General features: G+C 45.3%; 1 protein-coding gene across 1 annotated transcript; it reads right to left on the bottom strand.

Annotated features, from left to right (window-relative positions):
- Positions 1-3,480: 3,480 nt before the first annotated feature.
- RNF139 (ring finger protein 139) lies at positions 3,481-14,343 on the bottom strand. Its single transcript, XM_073679864.1, has 2 exons — positions 13,961-14,343; positions 3,481-6,142 (listed from the first exon to the last, which is right to left on the bottom strand). The coding sequence occupies exons 1-2, from the start codon at positions 14,124-14,126 to the stop codon at positions 4,329-4,331; spliced, it is 1,980 nt and encodes a 659-aa protein (XP_073535965.1). The 5' UTR covers positions 14,127-14,343; the 3' UTR covers positions 3,481-4,328.
- Positions 14,344-15,832: the final 1,489 nt, after the last annotated feature.

Raw genomic sequence — 15,832 nt, 5'->3', positions numbered from 1 at the left:
ACAACGATACGACCTGTCAGGGATCGTTGCTGCGTCGCTATGTGGTCGCTGGTGAGCTGTCAAACAGGCAGGCTCACCAGCGATCAGGGGAGCAGCGATATCGTGGAAAGAATCTTTCCACGATGTCCTGCTCCGGTTACCAGCCTGCTGCAAGCAGGAGCAGGCTGGTAACTATGGTAAACATCGGGTTACTATGGGCACACGCGCACCCAGTAACCCGTTGTTTACCATGGTTACCACTCTGCTACAGTGAGCGGGAGGTTACTGCTCACTTTAGCAGGCTGGTAACCATGATAAACATTGGGTTGCTAGGGGCACACGCGCACCTAGTAACCCGATGTTTACCATGGTTACCACTCTGCAACAGTGAGCGGGAGGTTACCACTCACTTTAGCAGGCTCGTAACCATGATAAACAGCAGGTTACTAGGTGCGAATGTGCCCCTAGTAACCCGATGTTTACCAGCCTGATCGCTGCTCCCGCTGGTCACACACAGCGATGTGTGCTGACCAGCGGGAGGGCAACGACCAAAAAATGGTCCAGGACACTTTGCAGCAATCAGCGACCTCACAGCAGGGGCCTGATCGCTGCAAAGTGTCACACATAGCGACATCGCTGGTGAGGTCGCTGGTGAGTCACCAAAACCGTGACACAGCAGCGATCTCGCTATGTGAGACGGGGGCTTAAGGAGCCACAGTGTAGTATCTGATTTACAGATTCATTGTAATTCTGTAGCATTAGGAAATTGTAACTGGTCCTGTAAATGATTAATAGCATCGGTGGTTAGCATTGTATGGTGGCTCAGTGCTTAGCACTGTATGGTGGCTCAGTGGTTAGCACTGCAGCCTTGCAGCGCTGGGGTCCTGGCTTCAAATCCTACCAAGGACAACATCTGCAAGGAGTTTGTATGCTCTCCCCGTGTTTGCGTGGGTTTCCCTTGAGTTTTCCGGTTTCCTCCCACACTGCAAAGACATACTGATAGGGAATGTAGATTGTGAGCCCCAATGGGGACAGTGATGATAATGTATGTAAAGCGCTGCGGAATTAATGGCGCTAAATGAGTAAAATAAATAGCTGCTATAAAAAAAAAAAACGGATTGTATACGGATGGTGGAAAAGAAAACCTCCCATTTTTCTGACGTTTTATACGTTCGTGTGAACTGACCCGACATTTTGACCCCTTAAAGACATGATTTGTTTTGTTCACTATCATTTTTCGTCCACGAGCAAGAACTTTTTTTTATTTTTCAGTGAACATAGCTGTATGAGGACATAGTTTTGTTTTTTTCTGCGGGACGAGTTAGTTTTGTATAACACAATTCCTTTTACCAATATACAGGAAAACAAGTGGTGAGCAAAAAAAAAAAAATTCACCATTTCTTTCACTGTACATTAAAAAATGACCTGATAACATTCCCAGGTCAGGACAATAACTGCAATATCAAATATGGAGAAAATATTTTTTTAGATTTTAAAAAGAAAAGATTTTGCTTTGTAACTTTTTATTCTTCGGCTGCTGGAGTTGTGTGGTGCTTATTTTATGTTTGACGAGCTGTTGTAATTGGTACAACTTTGGGGAATATATATTAATAATAATCGAAAACTAAAATGCTTGAGCGCTCGTTACTCGGATCGAGCAGGTCGGACCCTCGGACGAGCTTGAATCGAGTACCAATTATAATGGAAGTCAATGGAGAACTCGAGAATTTTTGCGGAAGACCCTAACAGGAGGGCCTGGGGGGGGAGGGGCGTAAAAGTGCTGAAATAGATGAAATCAGCACTCAAATGACATGGGAACAGCATGAGGAAGACCCCTGGAAGCATCTCTGACTCCCAGGTCACTGTTGGGAACAATGTTGTCACAGTATTACGCCACTTTTACGGACTGATGAAATGCATTTTACAGGAAAAATGTAAAAAACAAAAACATTCCTTCCTGTATAATGACTTGTATACTAGGCAAAATTAAAGAGAGGAAGAAAAAAAACTCCACCTCCTCCACCCCTTAGGCGGCGTGCCCGTGATCGCTGCGTCCAGAACGCTGCGTTGTACAGTACAAGAACAGTGGATGAGATTAACAGAAATCCCATGCCCACTGCTTTCTTACGCTCCGTAAAATCACCTGTGCCGCAACATGTACATTTTTCTTGCGGGAACGCTCAGGTCTTCTGTGTGGAATTTCTTCATAGACTTGCATTAGATGCGGTAAATCCACAGTTAAAAAAAAGCATGTGCGTTGTAAGTGCGTTTACGCAGATGTTTTAGCTTGATTTAAACAAATCATTTAAAATATTGACGTGGGTCCCCCCTATTTTTGATAATCAGCCAAGGCAAAGCAGAAATTATCAAGCTGGGAAGGTCCATGGTTATAGGGCCCTTTCCCAGCCTAAAAATACCAGCCCTCAGCCGCCCCACAATTGGCGTATCCATTAGATGCACCAATTCTGACGCTTTTCCCAGCTCTTCCCGATTGCCCTGGTGCGGTGACTATCGGGGTAATGGTAGTTGGGTTTGAGGACAGCTGCGATTTGTCAAAAATCACATCTGCCATCAACCTCTGGGGTTAGTAATGGAGAGGTGTCTATCAGATCAGTAATGAAAAAAGAAAACCTAAAAACACACTAAGAAAAAAATACTTTATTTGAATAAAGACCCCAACACTATCCCTCGTTCACCAATTTATTGAAAAAAAAAAATAGAAGAAATCCCATGCAGGTCCGAAGTATTCCACCAAATCGAAGGATACCTATGTTTTTCAGGTATCTTTTTCTGGACTACTTTGGATTCGGTGAATTACTTCGGACCTGCATGGGATTTCTTTTATTTTTTTCAATAAACTGATGAAAGAGAGATACTGTGGGGTCTTTATTCAAATAAAGTATTTTTTTCTTTGTGTGTTTTTGTGTTTTCTTTTTTCATTACTGGTCTGATAGACACCTCTCCATTACTAACCACAGATGTTGATGGCAGATGTGATTTTTGACAAATCGCAGCTGTCACCAACCCCAACTATCATTACCCCGATTGTCACCGCACCAGGGCAATCGGGAAGAGCCAGGGAAAGATCTAATGGATGCACCAATTGTGAGGCGGTTGCAGGCTGGTATTTTTAGGCTGGGAAGGGCCCAATAACAATGGACCATCCCAGTCTGATGTCAGCCCACAGCTGTCTGCTTTACCTGTACGGGTCATCAAAAATAAAGGGAACCCCAAGTCAATTTCTTCATTTATTAGCTAAATACATGTACAGTAAACCACACACACATGGCACTAATTATATCTCGCACGGATGTCTATTTATTATCTATCTTTGTACATCTAACACCTAAACATCTATCATTTGTATTCCGGTACGTGTCACACTATGCGATCTGTGTGTATCGAGAATACCAGAGCCCCCCGATGCTCGATCGAGTATCAAGCAGGGCCGAGCACGCTTGCTTATCACTAGTATTTTAATGCATTTTTGGTTAGATGCAATGACTGAAAAATATAATTTTATTTTAAAATTTTCTTTACAGCATTGACCACGTTCATTTTAGATTTTCACACTTCGGACTTTTTATGAACACGGCCATGCCAAATGTTTTAATATTTTTGATTTGAGAAAGGTGAGGAGCAATGCAAACTTTTATATTTAATTTCATTTCAACTTTTTTTTAGTCCCCGTAGGGGACTTGAACCCACAATTGTTTGATCACTTGTACTATAAACTGCAATACTGCAGTAAATAGTAGAAATAATAATGCCCCGCGCCAACGGGGTTGTTTCAGATCAATGGGACAGTTGCAGAACTTTCCGTAACAAAATCCTGCAACGTGTGAATTGAGGGGGAGTGGGGTGAGGAAGGGTTTTAGCAGTTTTCTAAAAATGCATAATTTAGATAATTAGGTGACGTCAAATAACCAACCTCCTCTGCCACAATGAGGTGCAGCTCGGTCGGCTTTTCCATATCCCTTCTCTAATAAAATGCATTTTCTGTGCTGCCAAGCAGTCCCCTGTTACCATCTCAAACGTGCAACACCATAAAAACTCCTTCAACTTGGCTGTCAAAGAAGCAATGGCTGTAAAACCATTTTTTTTTTTTTTATTTCATGTACAAGAATGTACACACTTTAATTAGGTCACAAAAGAGACCATGAGATATTTACAGTAGCACTTAAAGAGACTCTTATCTGTTCAGACCTTGCTTCAGGATTCTGATTGTGCTTTCAGAATAAACACAACAAAAAAAAGAGGTTTCCCGATCTTATATCCACCTTTCAATGTCTTATTAGTAGAGACACACAACAGCAGAGGAGAGAAAATAATAAAACAATAAATAACGCTTAATCCCTCAGACTATCCGGATCGTGAGTAAACTCTTCGGTGGGGATGGGATTGTGCCGATCGGCCGTCCACTCTTCCTCCTCCTCGTCCGCCGTGCTCTCGTCGTCATTTAGATGGTGGCCATCCAGCTCCCGCTCCGGTTCTCCGTCGGCGAGATCTTGTACAGCTTCTTCATTTGGCACGACCAGTCCGTTGTTGTTGGAAAAGGACGGGGTTTCTTTTGCATCGTCCTCAATGTAGACTCTCTGATGGCACATTGGACACGTATCTTGGATGTACAGCCACTTCCGAAGGCAGAGTGCGTGAAAGTAATGGTGGCAGGGCGTCACCCGGGCTGACGTGCGGAACTCCTGGTAGCAGATTGCGCATACGTCATCGATCTCGCTGCTCTCGGACACTTGGACTTCAGGAAGCGAGTTGATCTTCTTGACAGCTGTCCTACGGTTGATGAACGTCTTCCACCCGTTCTTGGCTTGTAAGTAGATGTTGAAGTACGCGTGAAGACACATCATGCACGCTCGGATCTTGCTTCCAGACTCAAACATCATGGTGTAGGCTCCGTTGCCAAACATGATGACGCCAAATATGAACTCTATGATGCTGCCGGTGGAGCGGACGTAGTACACGTAGTCGTCCAGCTTCTCCCACACTACACTGTAGTGGCCGTCGATCATAAATAACGTGTACACTGTCAAGGAAACAATGACTTTGAGACAAAGTTCAATGCAGAAAGCCGTGACAGCAAATAACCAGGTGTTCAGGGCGTAGTAGTGCCATAAGATGCAACTAAGGAGGATTGGAAGCACAAAGAGGAATGCCGAAACCAAGAGCACTGGGAAATGCCTGCGAAAAGAGGACACGTGGGAGGCACTGAGTGACATTAATACCGGGTCAGTCATTCCGTGAATAAAATGTAAAATTGCTGTCAACAGAAGGCACATGTTCCGACAAAGGCGAATAAGTCTCTCTTCGGGCTTTAGTCCGCTCAAGCCAGTCTGTAGGGCTAAAATAAAGAACAGGACGGGAGCGACAAAGCCAAGACGTTTGTCTTCTTCTTCGGTGGAGCCGATGAAGGAAAGTATCCCAAGTCCGAGGTAATGTGCTATGGAAGAGATCACGGCGCTCATCCCCAAAACTGTTATTGTGGAGTCGCAGCCACTGATTATAAGGTGGCAGACCAGTTCCCAGAAGTCGTCCCACTGCATAAAGTAGGAAGCTTCTCCTGCCTCGGCATCCATCAGTCTTAGCATGTAGACCATGAACACAGCCCGGGTAGCCAGTCTAGTCAACCAAAACACTCTCATCACGTCAGGGAAGTGGATTTTTTTCCAGGCGTCCTCCAACATGACCTGCAGTCCGTAAACCTGATACATGTGCTTCAGCAGGAGGAACGTGTATTTTGTGGAATAGTAGAACCATTTGAAGCGAAGGGATAGGCAGACTGTAGTGTAGACAGCGAGCACGAGGCCAGAAATGATGACGAGCGATTCTTGCACCTCGGCTGCGACGTCAATGATGGAGCCGATGACAGGGACGAGCATGTTCACGATGATGAGATTGGAGTAAGTACACTGGATCTCAAGCAAAGTGATGAATCCAATGCCGAAGACGAGCTGAGAGCCAATCAGTGGCATCCAGAGGGAAGACCCGCTTGGTGGAAGGTCCACCAGTCCGTAAGGTGAAGTCAAGTTCAAAGTGGTGTAGTAGTTGATCAACACTGAAGTGGCAGCAGATAGAAGGGCAATGCTGATGGCGTAAAACTTGAAGAGTGCTCTCCGGGACAACACTAGCACTACAGTAGCTGACAGGATACCTGAGGAAAAATAAAAAAGACAAAGGAACAGGGAGGTTATTAGATGGCGGTCGGGTCCACATTTTAGTAAGAACACAAAATAATACGACAATGGTTTGTAATTCTAGAAAAAGATCTGAGCTCATCAATTTCACCTAAATGGCAAGACGACATTGTTATTTGGTGAACGTAAAATCACCCTCGGCATGAATTCAGTGTTTTTTAGCAAAATTATAATTTTTCTCGTCATAAAATGCTGCGGCCGGACAATGGCTGTAAAATATGAAATGCCCAATAAACAGTGCGTGTGTGTGTTCGTTCACACTTTGTGTATCTTTTTGTTTCAGAAAGCAGCATGTGGTTTAGTTTTTTTTTCCCACGTGCTTGACTATATGCTTCATTGTAGGGCAGGTTCACATGAGCGAAAAAGAAAAATCGTCCTGAGTTTCATCCAGAAAAGTGGGACGATATTTCTTACTAGTCACCCTTGTCTGTTTTTTTTATGGCAGCAATTGAAAACAACTGCTCATCTGCACTGCCCCATTGAATAACACTGTTCCGAGTGCTGTCCAGTTTTTTTTTTGTTTGTTTTTTACAGACAGCATTAGGACCAAAAATTCGGTTGTGTGAAAGTTTTTTTGAGGAGTCTTTTGAAGCAGGTTAAGACCAAAAACTGCCTGAAAATAAAACAATTATATTATAATAAATATACAGATTTTAATATTTGCCATATGCCATAATAAAAAGAGAGAGAGCGCGACAGAGCCAGCGCGACACATTCAGTTTAAGGGCAATAGTACCAAATACTAATGAAATGTATGGAAACTTTTGACTTTGCAGTAAGTAATAAAAATGCCTTAAAACATTCTCTCTCTCTCATTATTCTGGCATTTGGCAAATATTAAAAATCATGGTAATCCTAATTGTCCTAAAACGGGAAAGGTTTATTCTGATTTCATGTCAGAGAAAAACATGCAGATGTGTCTTTTTTTCTATATAGTGTATGTAAACTTCTGGTTTCAACTAATATATATATATATATATATATATATATATATATATATATATATATATATATATATATATATATATATATATATATATATATATATATATATATATATATATATATATATATATATATATACACACACACTGCTCAAAAAAATAAAAGGAACACTTAAACAACAGAATATAACTCCAAGTAAATCAAACTTCTGTGAAATCAAACTGTCCACTTAGGAAGCAAAACTGATTGACAATCAATTTCACATGCTGTTGGGCAAATGGAATAGACAATAGATGGAAATTATTGGCAACTATCAAGACACCCTCAATAAAGGAGTGGTTCTGCAGGTGGGGACCACAGACCACATCTCAGTACCAATGCTTTCTGGCTGATGTTTTGATCACTTTTGAATGTTGGTTGTGCTTTCACACTCGTGGTAGCATGAGATGGACTCTACAACCCACAGAAGTTGCTCAGGTAGTGCAGCTCATCCAGGATGGCACATCAATGCGAGCTGTGGCAAGAAGGCTTGCTGTGTCTGTCAGCGTAGTGTCCAGAGGCTGGAGGCGCTACCAGGAGACAGGCCAGTACACCAGGAGACGTGGAGGGGGCCGTAGGAGGGCAGCAACCCAGCAGCCGGACCGCTACCTCCGCCTTTGTGCAAAAAGACCTCCAGCAGGCCACAAATGTGCATGTGTCTGCACAAACGGTTAGAAACTGACTCCATGAGGGTGGTATGAGGGCCCACGTCCACAGATGGGGGTTGTGCTCACAGCTGAACACCGTGCAGGACGCTTGGCATTTGCCACAGAACACCAGGATTGGCAAAGTCGCCACTGGCGCCCTGTGCTCTTCACAGATGAAAGCAGGTTCACACTGAGCTCATGTGACAGACGTGACAGAGTCTGGAGACACCGTGGAGAGCAATCCGCTGCCTGCAACATAATTCAGCATGACTGGTTTGGCAGTGGGTCAGTAATGGTGTGGGGTGGCATTTCTTTGGAGGGCCGCACAGCCCTCCATGTGCTCGCCAGAGGTAGCCTGACTGCCATTAGGTACCGAGATGAGATCCTCAGACCCCTTGTGAGACCATATACTGGTGCGGTTGGCCCTGGGTTCCTCCTAATGCAGGACAATGCCAGACCTCATGTGGCTGGAGTGTGTCAGCAGTTCCTGCAAGATGAAGGCATTGAAGCTATGGACTGGCCTGCCCGTTCCCCAGACCTGAATCCGATTGAGCACATCTGGGACATCATGTCTCGCTCCATCCTCCAACGTCAAGTTGCACCACAGACTGTCCAGGAGTTGGCGGATGCTTTAGTCCAGGTCTGGGAGGAGATCCCACAGGAGACCATCCACAACCTCATCAGGAGCATGCCCAGGCGTTGTAGGGAGGTCATACAGGCACGTGGAGGCCACACACAATACTCACCCTCATCAGGAGCATGCCCAGGCGTTGTAGGGAGGTCATACAGGCACGTTGAGGCCACACACAATACTGAGCCTCATTTTGACTTGTTTTAACGACATTACATCAAAGTTGGATCAGGCTGCAGTGTGTTTTTCCACTTTGGGGGTGTCTCCAAATTCAGGCCTCCATTGGTTAATAAATTTGATTTCCATTGATGATTTTTGTGTGTTTTTGCTGTCAGCACATTCAACTTTGTACAGAACAAAGTATTCAATGAGAATATTTCATGCATTCAGATCTAGGATGTGTTATTTGAGTGTTCCCTTTATTTTTTTGAGCAGTGTATATACGAACCCATCGGTGACCCGCGATCATGTGACGGGGTCACTGATGGGCAGCGGCATTTAACTAGTTAACAGCCGAGGGTGAATCGCAATTCCACCCGCGGCTGTTGCGGGCACATGTCAGCTGTATAGATCAGCTGTCATGTGCCCGGTTTAGTGCGGGCTCAGCGCCAGAGCCCACGCTGAACAGGGGGATATGACGTGGTGCGTACTATTACGTACCACGTCGTAAAGGGGTTTAAAAAAAAATGAAATTTCCTCAGAAAACTCATTTTTTGACCTCCTCAATAAACTCCTTCAGCAAAAATAAAAACAAGAAAACCTTGCATAAAACCTGTGTGTAATTAGCCTTGAATTTCCTTTATAGCTTTTGTCAGTGTTTTTCTTCAGGTTGTTAAAAAAAAAAAAAACACCCCAGTAATCCTGTTTTTTTATTTATATTTATGTATTTATATGTGTATATGTTTTTGTGATAAGAGAAGCCTATAGAAAATGCATGGAAAAAAATTGGCACACCTAGAGCCTGCTGCAATTGGAAACTAAAACAACAAAGAACCCCAAAAATGCACCAAAAGTAAAAGGGTACCCTGACTGTAGGGTTTCATGCAGAGCTGTAGAGTTGGTATAAAATGGACCGACTCCTAAAATATATGATACATTGGGCTCAGTAGTTCAGTGCAGGATGTGCTGTAAATTTTTCCATAAGAATTTGGGAAACTTGTTTAATGTCCTATAAATGTCTGTCCTGAGCTGAGGATCTTGGCTTTTAGTTGAGATGAAGCTGTGCTGCACTTTATGTACACGCTGAGTAGTGAGTCCAGGGCTGTGGAGTCGGAGTAATTAAGGGGCCGGAGGTCTGGCTTACCGACTCCACAGCCCTGGTTTCATATTTTCATTTATAAAAATTACCAATCCACCAACAACACAATAAAATGATGGCTCCAGTCAGGATGCCAGAGACCACGTCAGACCCCACTATATGCCAAGGACTCCTTTATAGAAGGAAAGTATTACAACGATGTAAAGGGCGCTTACTGAAGTCTAACAAATGAAAAATTCTATGTGGCCAGTCATCTTCCCCATGTTTCATCATCGAAGGTGACCCATTGGTCTCCGTTTACATCACTGACTGTTTGCAGTGGTACCGAACAGCCTGGCTGCAGCGGTCACACGTCAGTCAGTAGTCATAGCTGCTGTGATTTAGAGACCAGTGACAGACAAAGCCTCGTGGGGGTGAGGGCTTGAAGGTGAACAAGTGCTGTTCTGTACCCATGACATTTTTTTTTTTTTTCCTTTTAAACTCTTTGCTCGATCCCTTTAAATAAAAAGTCCGGACGTGAAGCAGGGTCTCAAGTCACAGGTGTAATTACTGAAATACTACAAAGCCTTTCTCTGCTGTGTGGATCCGTGAAGGTGGAGGGCTGGTTACTTGGCAGGAAAGACATCTTAATAATTGATATTAGCCATGTTATTGGCATAATAAAAGGGGAAGAATGTTATGGATCACAAAACAAATACAGAGACAGGGGAGGGGAAGGCAGATAATGGAGAGGACGCTGAGTACAGACTGCCATGAGAAGAGGCCTCTGTCAATGGCTTCCCTAAGCAGGAGAGCAGTTGGATTAGGCTGAATGTTCCTGCATATCATGTGAAGGGATATTGGGGGATTACAGTACAGGTAATGGCTAAGATATAAGCTCAGGATCACCAAAGTTCACTTTACAAAGGTGATGAAATCTTATCGGGAAGGTGAAAGCTCTGAACATGTCCTATGTCAGAGTCCAAAGAACGAAGAGATACAGAAATAACATCCTGACAGGTGACAGGAGTCATTACCTCCCGACAGGAGCGATGTCCGGCAGGGTGCGTGTAACACACAGAAGCCAGGGAAGAAGCAACAGCCACGTGTCAGACAAAAACGTCCAGATCTAGTCCCAAATATTGTTGCGAAAAGAGGGGGTTTTTTTGTTTGTTTTTTTCATACTATGGGCTAAAAACTAACAGGCAGGTGGTGATTGCTAACAGAAGCAACTACCTGCCTGTTCCACCCAGCTGTCACTGACCGCTCCTGTTGGTGATTCGGCTGCTCCTCGTTAACAGTGCAGCTTTTCTTCCAAGTTGCTCTGTTGACTGCTGGCGTCATGTGGATTGACTGCCAGCTCCCCGCAGTTAGGCAGCAGGGAGCCAGCAGTCACATCCCATCAACAGTGCGGAGTGGAAGAGAAGCCACTTCTCTGTCAACGTGACATCAGCGAAAGCGGCAGAATCACCGGCAGGAGCGGTCAGTATAGGCAGAGATTGGTGCTGGATAGCAGCTATCTGCTTGTCAGTTCTGAGGCCCATAGTAAAAAAAATTAAATAGTCCTGGATAACCCCTTTAGAAAATCAAATGTAAGGCAGTATCCCTTGTGTGACATTGGCTGTGCCTTCACATATAGTTATAATGGGACAGGACGACGCTCCCCTCCTTCACGTTGTATAAAATCTGTGATGTCACAGGGAAGACATGCGGCAAGGTCACAGCAAACTTCCTAATAATAATGCCCGGGGCTGATTGGTCGGGAACATGGCGTCTGTCCAACTGCATCTGGGCGAGACATTAGATGGAGAGATTAGTCATCTGCTGGGTCACAAGACGTGTCCTGGGGTGATGCCCGCAGTATGCATGTCAGCATCTGCAGGGAAAATAGACATGGGAGGACTCCAAAAGATGACCTGCAGCTTTATTAGTGATACTGCACTAAACGTACAAGAGGGGGCAACAAGGATTGCAATTCTCAATGAGGCCACCATGGTAAAAAAGAAAAAAAAAAACAAAAAAAACTACAACCGGAGATATGGGAGCACAAAACCCATAAATGGTGGCCACTGCCTAACTGTATCAGATGCAAATCGGTACGTCACATCGTCCTGTAGGTTAAGATTCATGGCTTCTATAGAAAATAGTGACCGACACCTGCCCTCTATATACTCTATGGACTTCCACCCCAATCCTCCATATGGGACCCTAACAAGCAGGAACTTTTGCTAAGTTCCATGAATTTCATAAATGGTCATTACAGTGAATGGTCGCCATGTAATACATTATTCCAGTAGCTTTGTTCACCGTGGGTCAAGAAAGTTGCGACTGCTCTGATTTTAAAGAGAATCTGTCACCACTTTTGAGATATCAGAACTCTACTACAGGTTATAGAAAAGTAAATCTATACTTACCTGTATGGCCCATAGCAGAGGTCTGATTGCAGAGAAAGGTAGTTTTATCTTTTTGGTTTTCAACAAGCTTAGCGTTCGGGGGACGCCAAGCAAAGCCCACCTATCTGATTATTCCCCTAAATCGCCACCTATCAGCCTAGTTACCATTTTCCCTCCCCCCGTACGTCACAGGGCGCTGTGACGTATGCTTTCCTTCCTTACCTCCTGGAGCATGAGCAAAGCGTGGCTCTTATAGACAGCACTTTGTTTCCTCCCTGCCGGGTTTGTATGAGCGCAGTGCCGCAGAAAATCTTCTTGTTATGCGCCGGGTGTCACTGGAGCGGAAGTCACAGTGACTCCCCGGTGCCTGCACAATAGAGCACTGCGCTCATACAAACCCAGCCGGGAGGAAACAAAGCGCGATCTAGAAGAGCAGCGCCTTGCGCATGCGCCGGGAGGTGAGGAAGGAAAGCGCACTTCACAACGCCCTGTGACAGACAGATCCGTCATATAGCGGGGAAATGGCGCCCCACTCATGACGGTTATATCCATCATGGCTACTGCAGGGAACAGTCAGGTCCCAGGAGAAACTACTGAAGAGAAGTGCAATGCGGTCCTCATACCTCCACCTCCAGTCCTCCGCAGCTGCCTCCGGCTGTTACACAGTGACATTACTGCTGCCCTACTCCATATAAGTGTGAAGTGCTCCATGTGCCAGAGAGCCTCCAGAACTTATTTTACATGAGAGGGGGGTGTTACCAGTGTGAGCCAAGTAATGTCTGTCTGCTCTCCTGATCTCACTGCAGAGCTGTGTGTGATTACAACTAACTGTACAGCAGAGCTGAGCTTCATCATTAACTATATGTCTTACCGCATATGGGCATTGCAGTAGCTTAGGTATCCATGGTTACGGCCACTCACATAGCGAGTTAGTTGCTAGTGGTCGTAACCATGGAAACCTATGCTACTGCCATGCCCTGCATATGAGAAGAGGCATTGCTTATCAAAAGAACTAAACTATATTTCTAGTTGGAGGAATTTGCTAATACTATTATTATTACACCTACGACATATTGGGAAAGGATCTTGGAGATGGGAATACCCCTTTCATCCCATCTCCAGTTCCACATGTGTCCTTCATGGGACTATTTGTGATAGGTGACATCCAAGGCCCGTCACATGCAGCCCCCACATGCTTACATTTGCTCATTATCCTGTTTCCAACAGATCAACCTTGATCAACCTAGGACAAGCCCTTCTTGATCTATATGTTTGTCCCTGATAAAATAACTAGCTTATACTCGCCTCCCGTGCCGGCGCCGTTCAAGTGGTGTCAGCACTCGCGGTTTCGGGGCTCTGGTGAGGTTGTTCTGACCCGTGAGCCCAATCAGCGCTGCCGTCACTGTCTCCGCCTTCGTCTGAATCGATCGACAGTAAGTTGGGGATGCGGCTGCTCTCTAACCTCTTCATGTTTAATTCGTCCAAAGATGGAGACCGTGACATAAGTGCTGACTGGGCGCCGGGCTCACAATAACCGGGGAGAGCGAGTGCCGACACCGCCAGAACGGCGCCGGCACAGGAGGGGAGTATAGTCTTTTTTTATTTTATTGGGGCCAAACATCTAGATCAAGAAGGGGTTGTCCTAGTAGTGGACAACCCCTTTAAGAAGCAACTTGCCTTTCTCCATAACATATGCCATTGTCACCAGATGATCACAGGGATTTCCCAGGATCTTTGGGGGAACAGGAAGTGCCGCCATATTGGTTGTGGCCGCCCTACAAGCTGCCAGCGATGGCGGCACTTCCTGCTGTCACCTGCCATGTACACAGATCCCTGCAGTCACCCAGCCCCAGGCGGCCACACTGCGGTCAGCAGACACTCACCCAGCAGCCTGAGCAGCAGCTGCACCAGGAGGGGCACCAATCCGGCCGAGGAGTCACAGGAACAGTTCAGGATGGCGTCAATGATGAACACAGGCGGAACCCGCAGGGCCACATCCAGCACAGCCCTGACCCGCTGCCCCACCACAAGTAACTGAGGCGCCGCCATTGGCTCTGCGTCTGCCGCCCCCTGCAGGAGGTTGCCGGGGGCTGCGGGGCTCCTCGGTGGGTGAAGAACCCCCCGCTTCCCCGGGGCTACTTGTCGCCGTTGCCGGTATATTCCGACACTAAGCCCATGCTCCCCGCACCTGCCGAACGGCAGCCGCTGCGTCACAGCCCGCCCTGACGTAACAGACGTAACGCGTCGATCCCGCGCATGCGCGCATCGACAAGGCTTTCCTTTCCTTTTTTTTTTTTTTTTTCAATGTAACTTTAGTAACACAAACACAAAGAGGTCAGTTTTTTACTTATACAGCTTTATTAACACGAACATTCAGTCAAGAGTCACCCGAAAGCCATCATTCTTTTTCATTTCAAGCTGTGTAGTCTTAATTGACTCCATTCATTTTACAATATAATGCACGGGAAACTTAAGTGAGGTGAAAGGAGGAAAAAAATGCAATTCTGACTTTGTTTTCTGAGTTTTGTTTTTAGGGATTTCATTCTTCTGTGAAAATCACCATCCGGGCGGGACGGTTCTGGCGACACCAAAACGGAAAAGTTTTATTTTTTATTTTTTTAGTGGTTAAAAAAAAATCTGAACTTTAAAATAATTTTAAAAAAATGTCACCATTTTCTAAGACCTGAATTTTTTTATTATTTTTTTTGCATTGGGAAAAGGGGAGATAAGAAGTTTTGTTTATTGTTTGTATTTTTTTAAAAAAAACAAAAAAAAATTATTTTCCCTTTGTTTTTATTAGTTTGCCTGTGACACGACGACCTGTGATCACTTGTATTATAAGATGCCAGAACTCAGTATTGTTAAAATAGCAGCAGGAGCCCAGCGGCCATGGCAGACCATCGGCACCCTACAAATCTGATCATGGGTGGGAGCATTTAAATGGTTAAACAGCAGCGATCGGACCTCGCTTCACTCGTCGCAGCACAGCTGCACCCGCTGGGTATAGTGCTGGCGGACGAGCAGAGCAGGGTTATCTTAAACAACTTTATTGAAACATATACATACCTTTTGGCTCTATAGTATTTCCGTCTTCCTACAGTGGACTCTGACTTGAGGCTTGTCAGCTCTTGTGAGACTCCATCACAGCATGCTGGGAGTTGTGGTTTCGCAACAGCTGGAGAGCCGCAGGGTGGAGTTCACTCCATTATAGGATATATACCTTTAGATGATGTTGACCAGCCTATTTGGCATATTACTGATCAAGTTATTTTTTAATCGCTTGTTTGTTTGTTTTTCATCATTTGTTAGTAAAGGCCCCCTACACATTAGATGGCCATCGACTGAAAAACTGTTTGGCCAACAGTTATTTCCCCGCATCACAAATACACAGCACAACCAAGTGCTCCTGTGCTGTCTATGAGAGCCGCTGCCAGACTCCTCTGTCTCCGGACTCCCCCGGTCCTCTGTCTCCAGACTCCCCCGTCCTCTTCCTTCTGTCTCTTCTGTCCTCTTCCTCCTGTCTCTTCTGTCCTCTTCCAGACACCTCTGCCTCTTTCTTCCAGACCCCCCTGTCCTCTTCCTCCTGTCTTTTCTGTCCTCTTCCAGACACCTCTGCCCCTTTCTTCCAGACCCCCCTGTCCTCTTCCTCCTGTCTTCTTCCTCCTGTCTCCTCTGACCGCTTCCTCCAGTCTCCTCTGTCCTCTTCATGCTCCAAAAAATTGCTTGTAAGTTGCTTCCAGACTCTGACTTTTCCA

The sequence above is a fragment of the Phyllobates terribilis genome, unplaced genomic scaffold (assembly GCF_046119375.1).
Source record: "Phyllobates terribilis strain yellow unplaced genomic scaffold, ASM4611937v1 Scaffold_4__5_contigs__length_816908805, whole genome shotgun sequence".
Classification (NCBI taxonomy): Eukaryota; Metazoa; Chordata; class Amphibia; order Anura; family Dendrobatidae; genus Phyllobates; species Phyllobates terribilis.
Note: the sequence above shows the minus strand (reverse complement) of the source record. Positions and strands in the feature narration are given on the sequence as shown.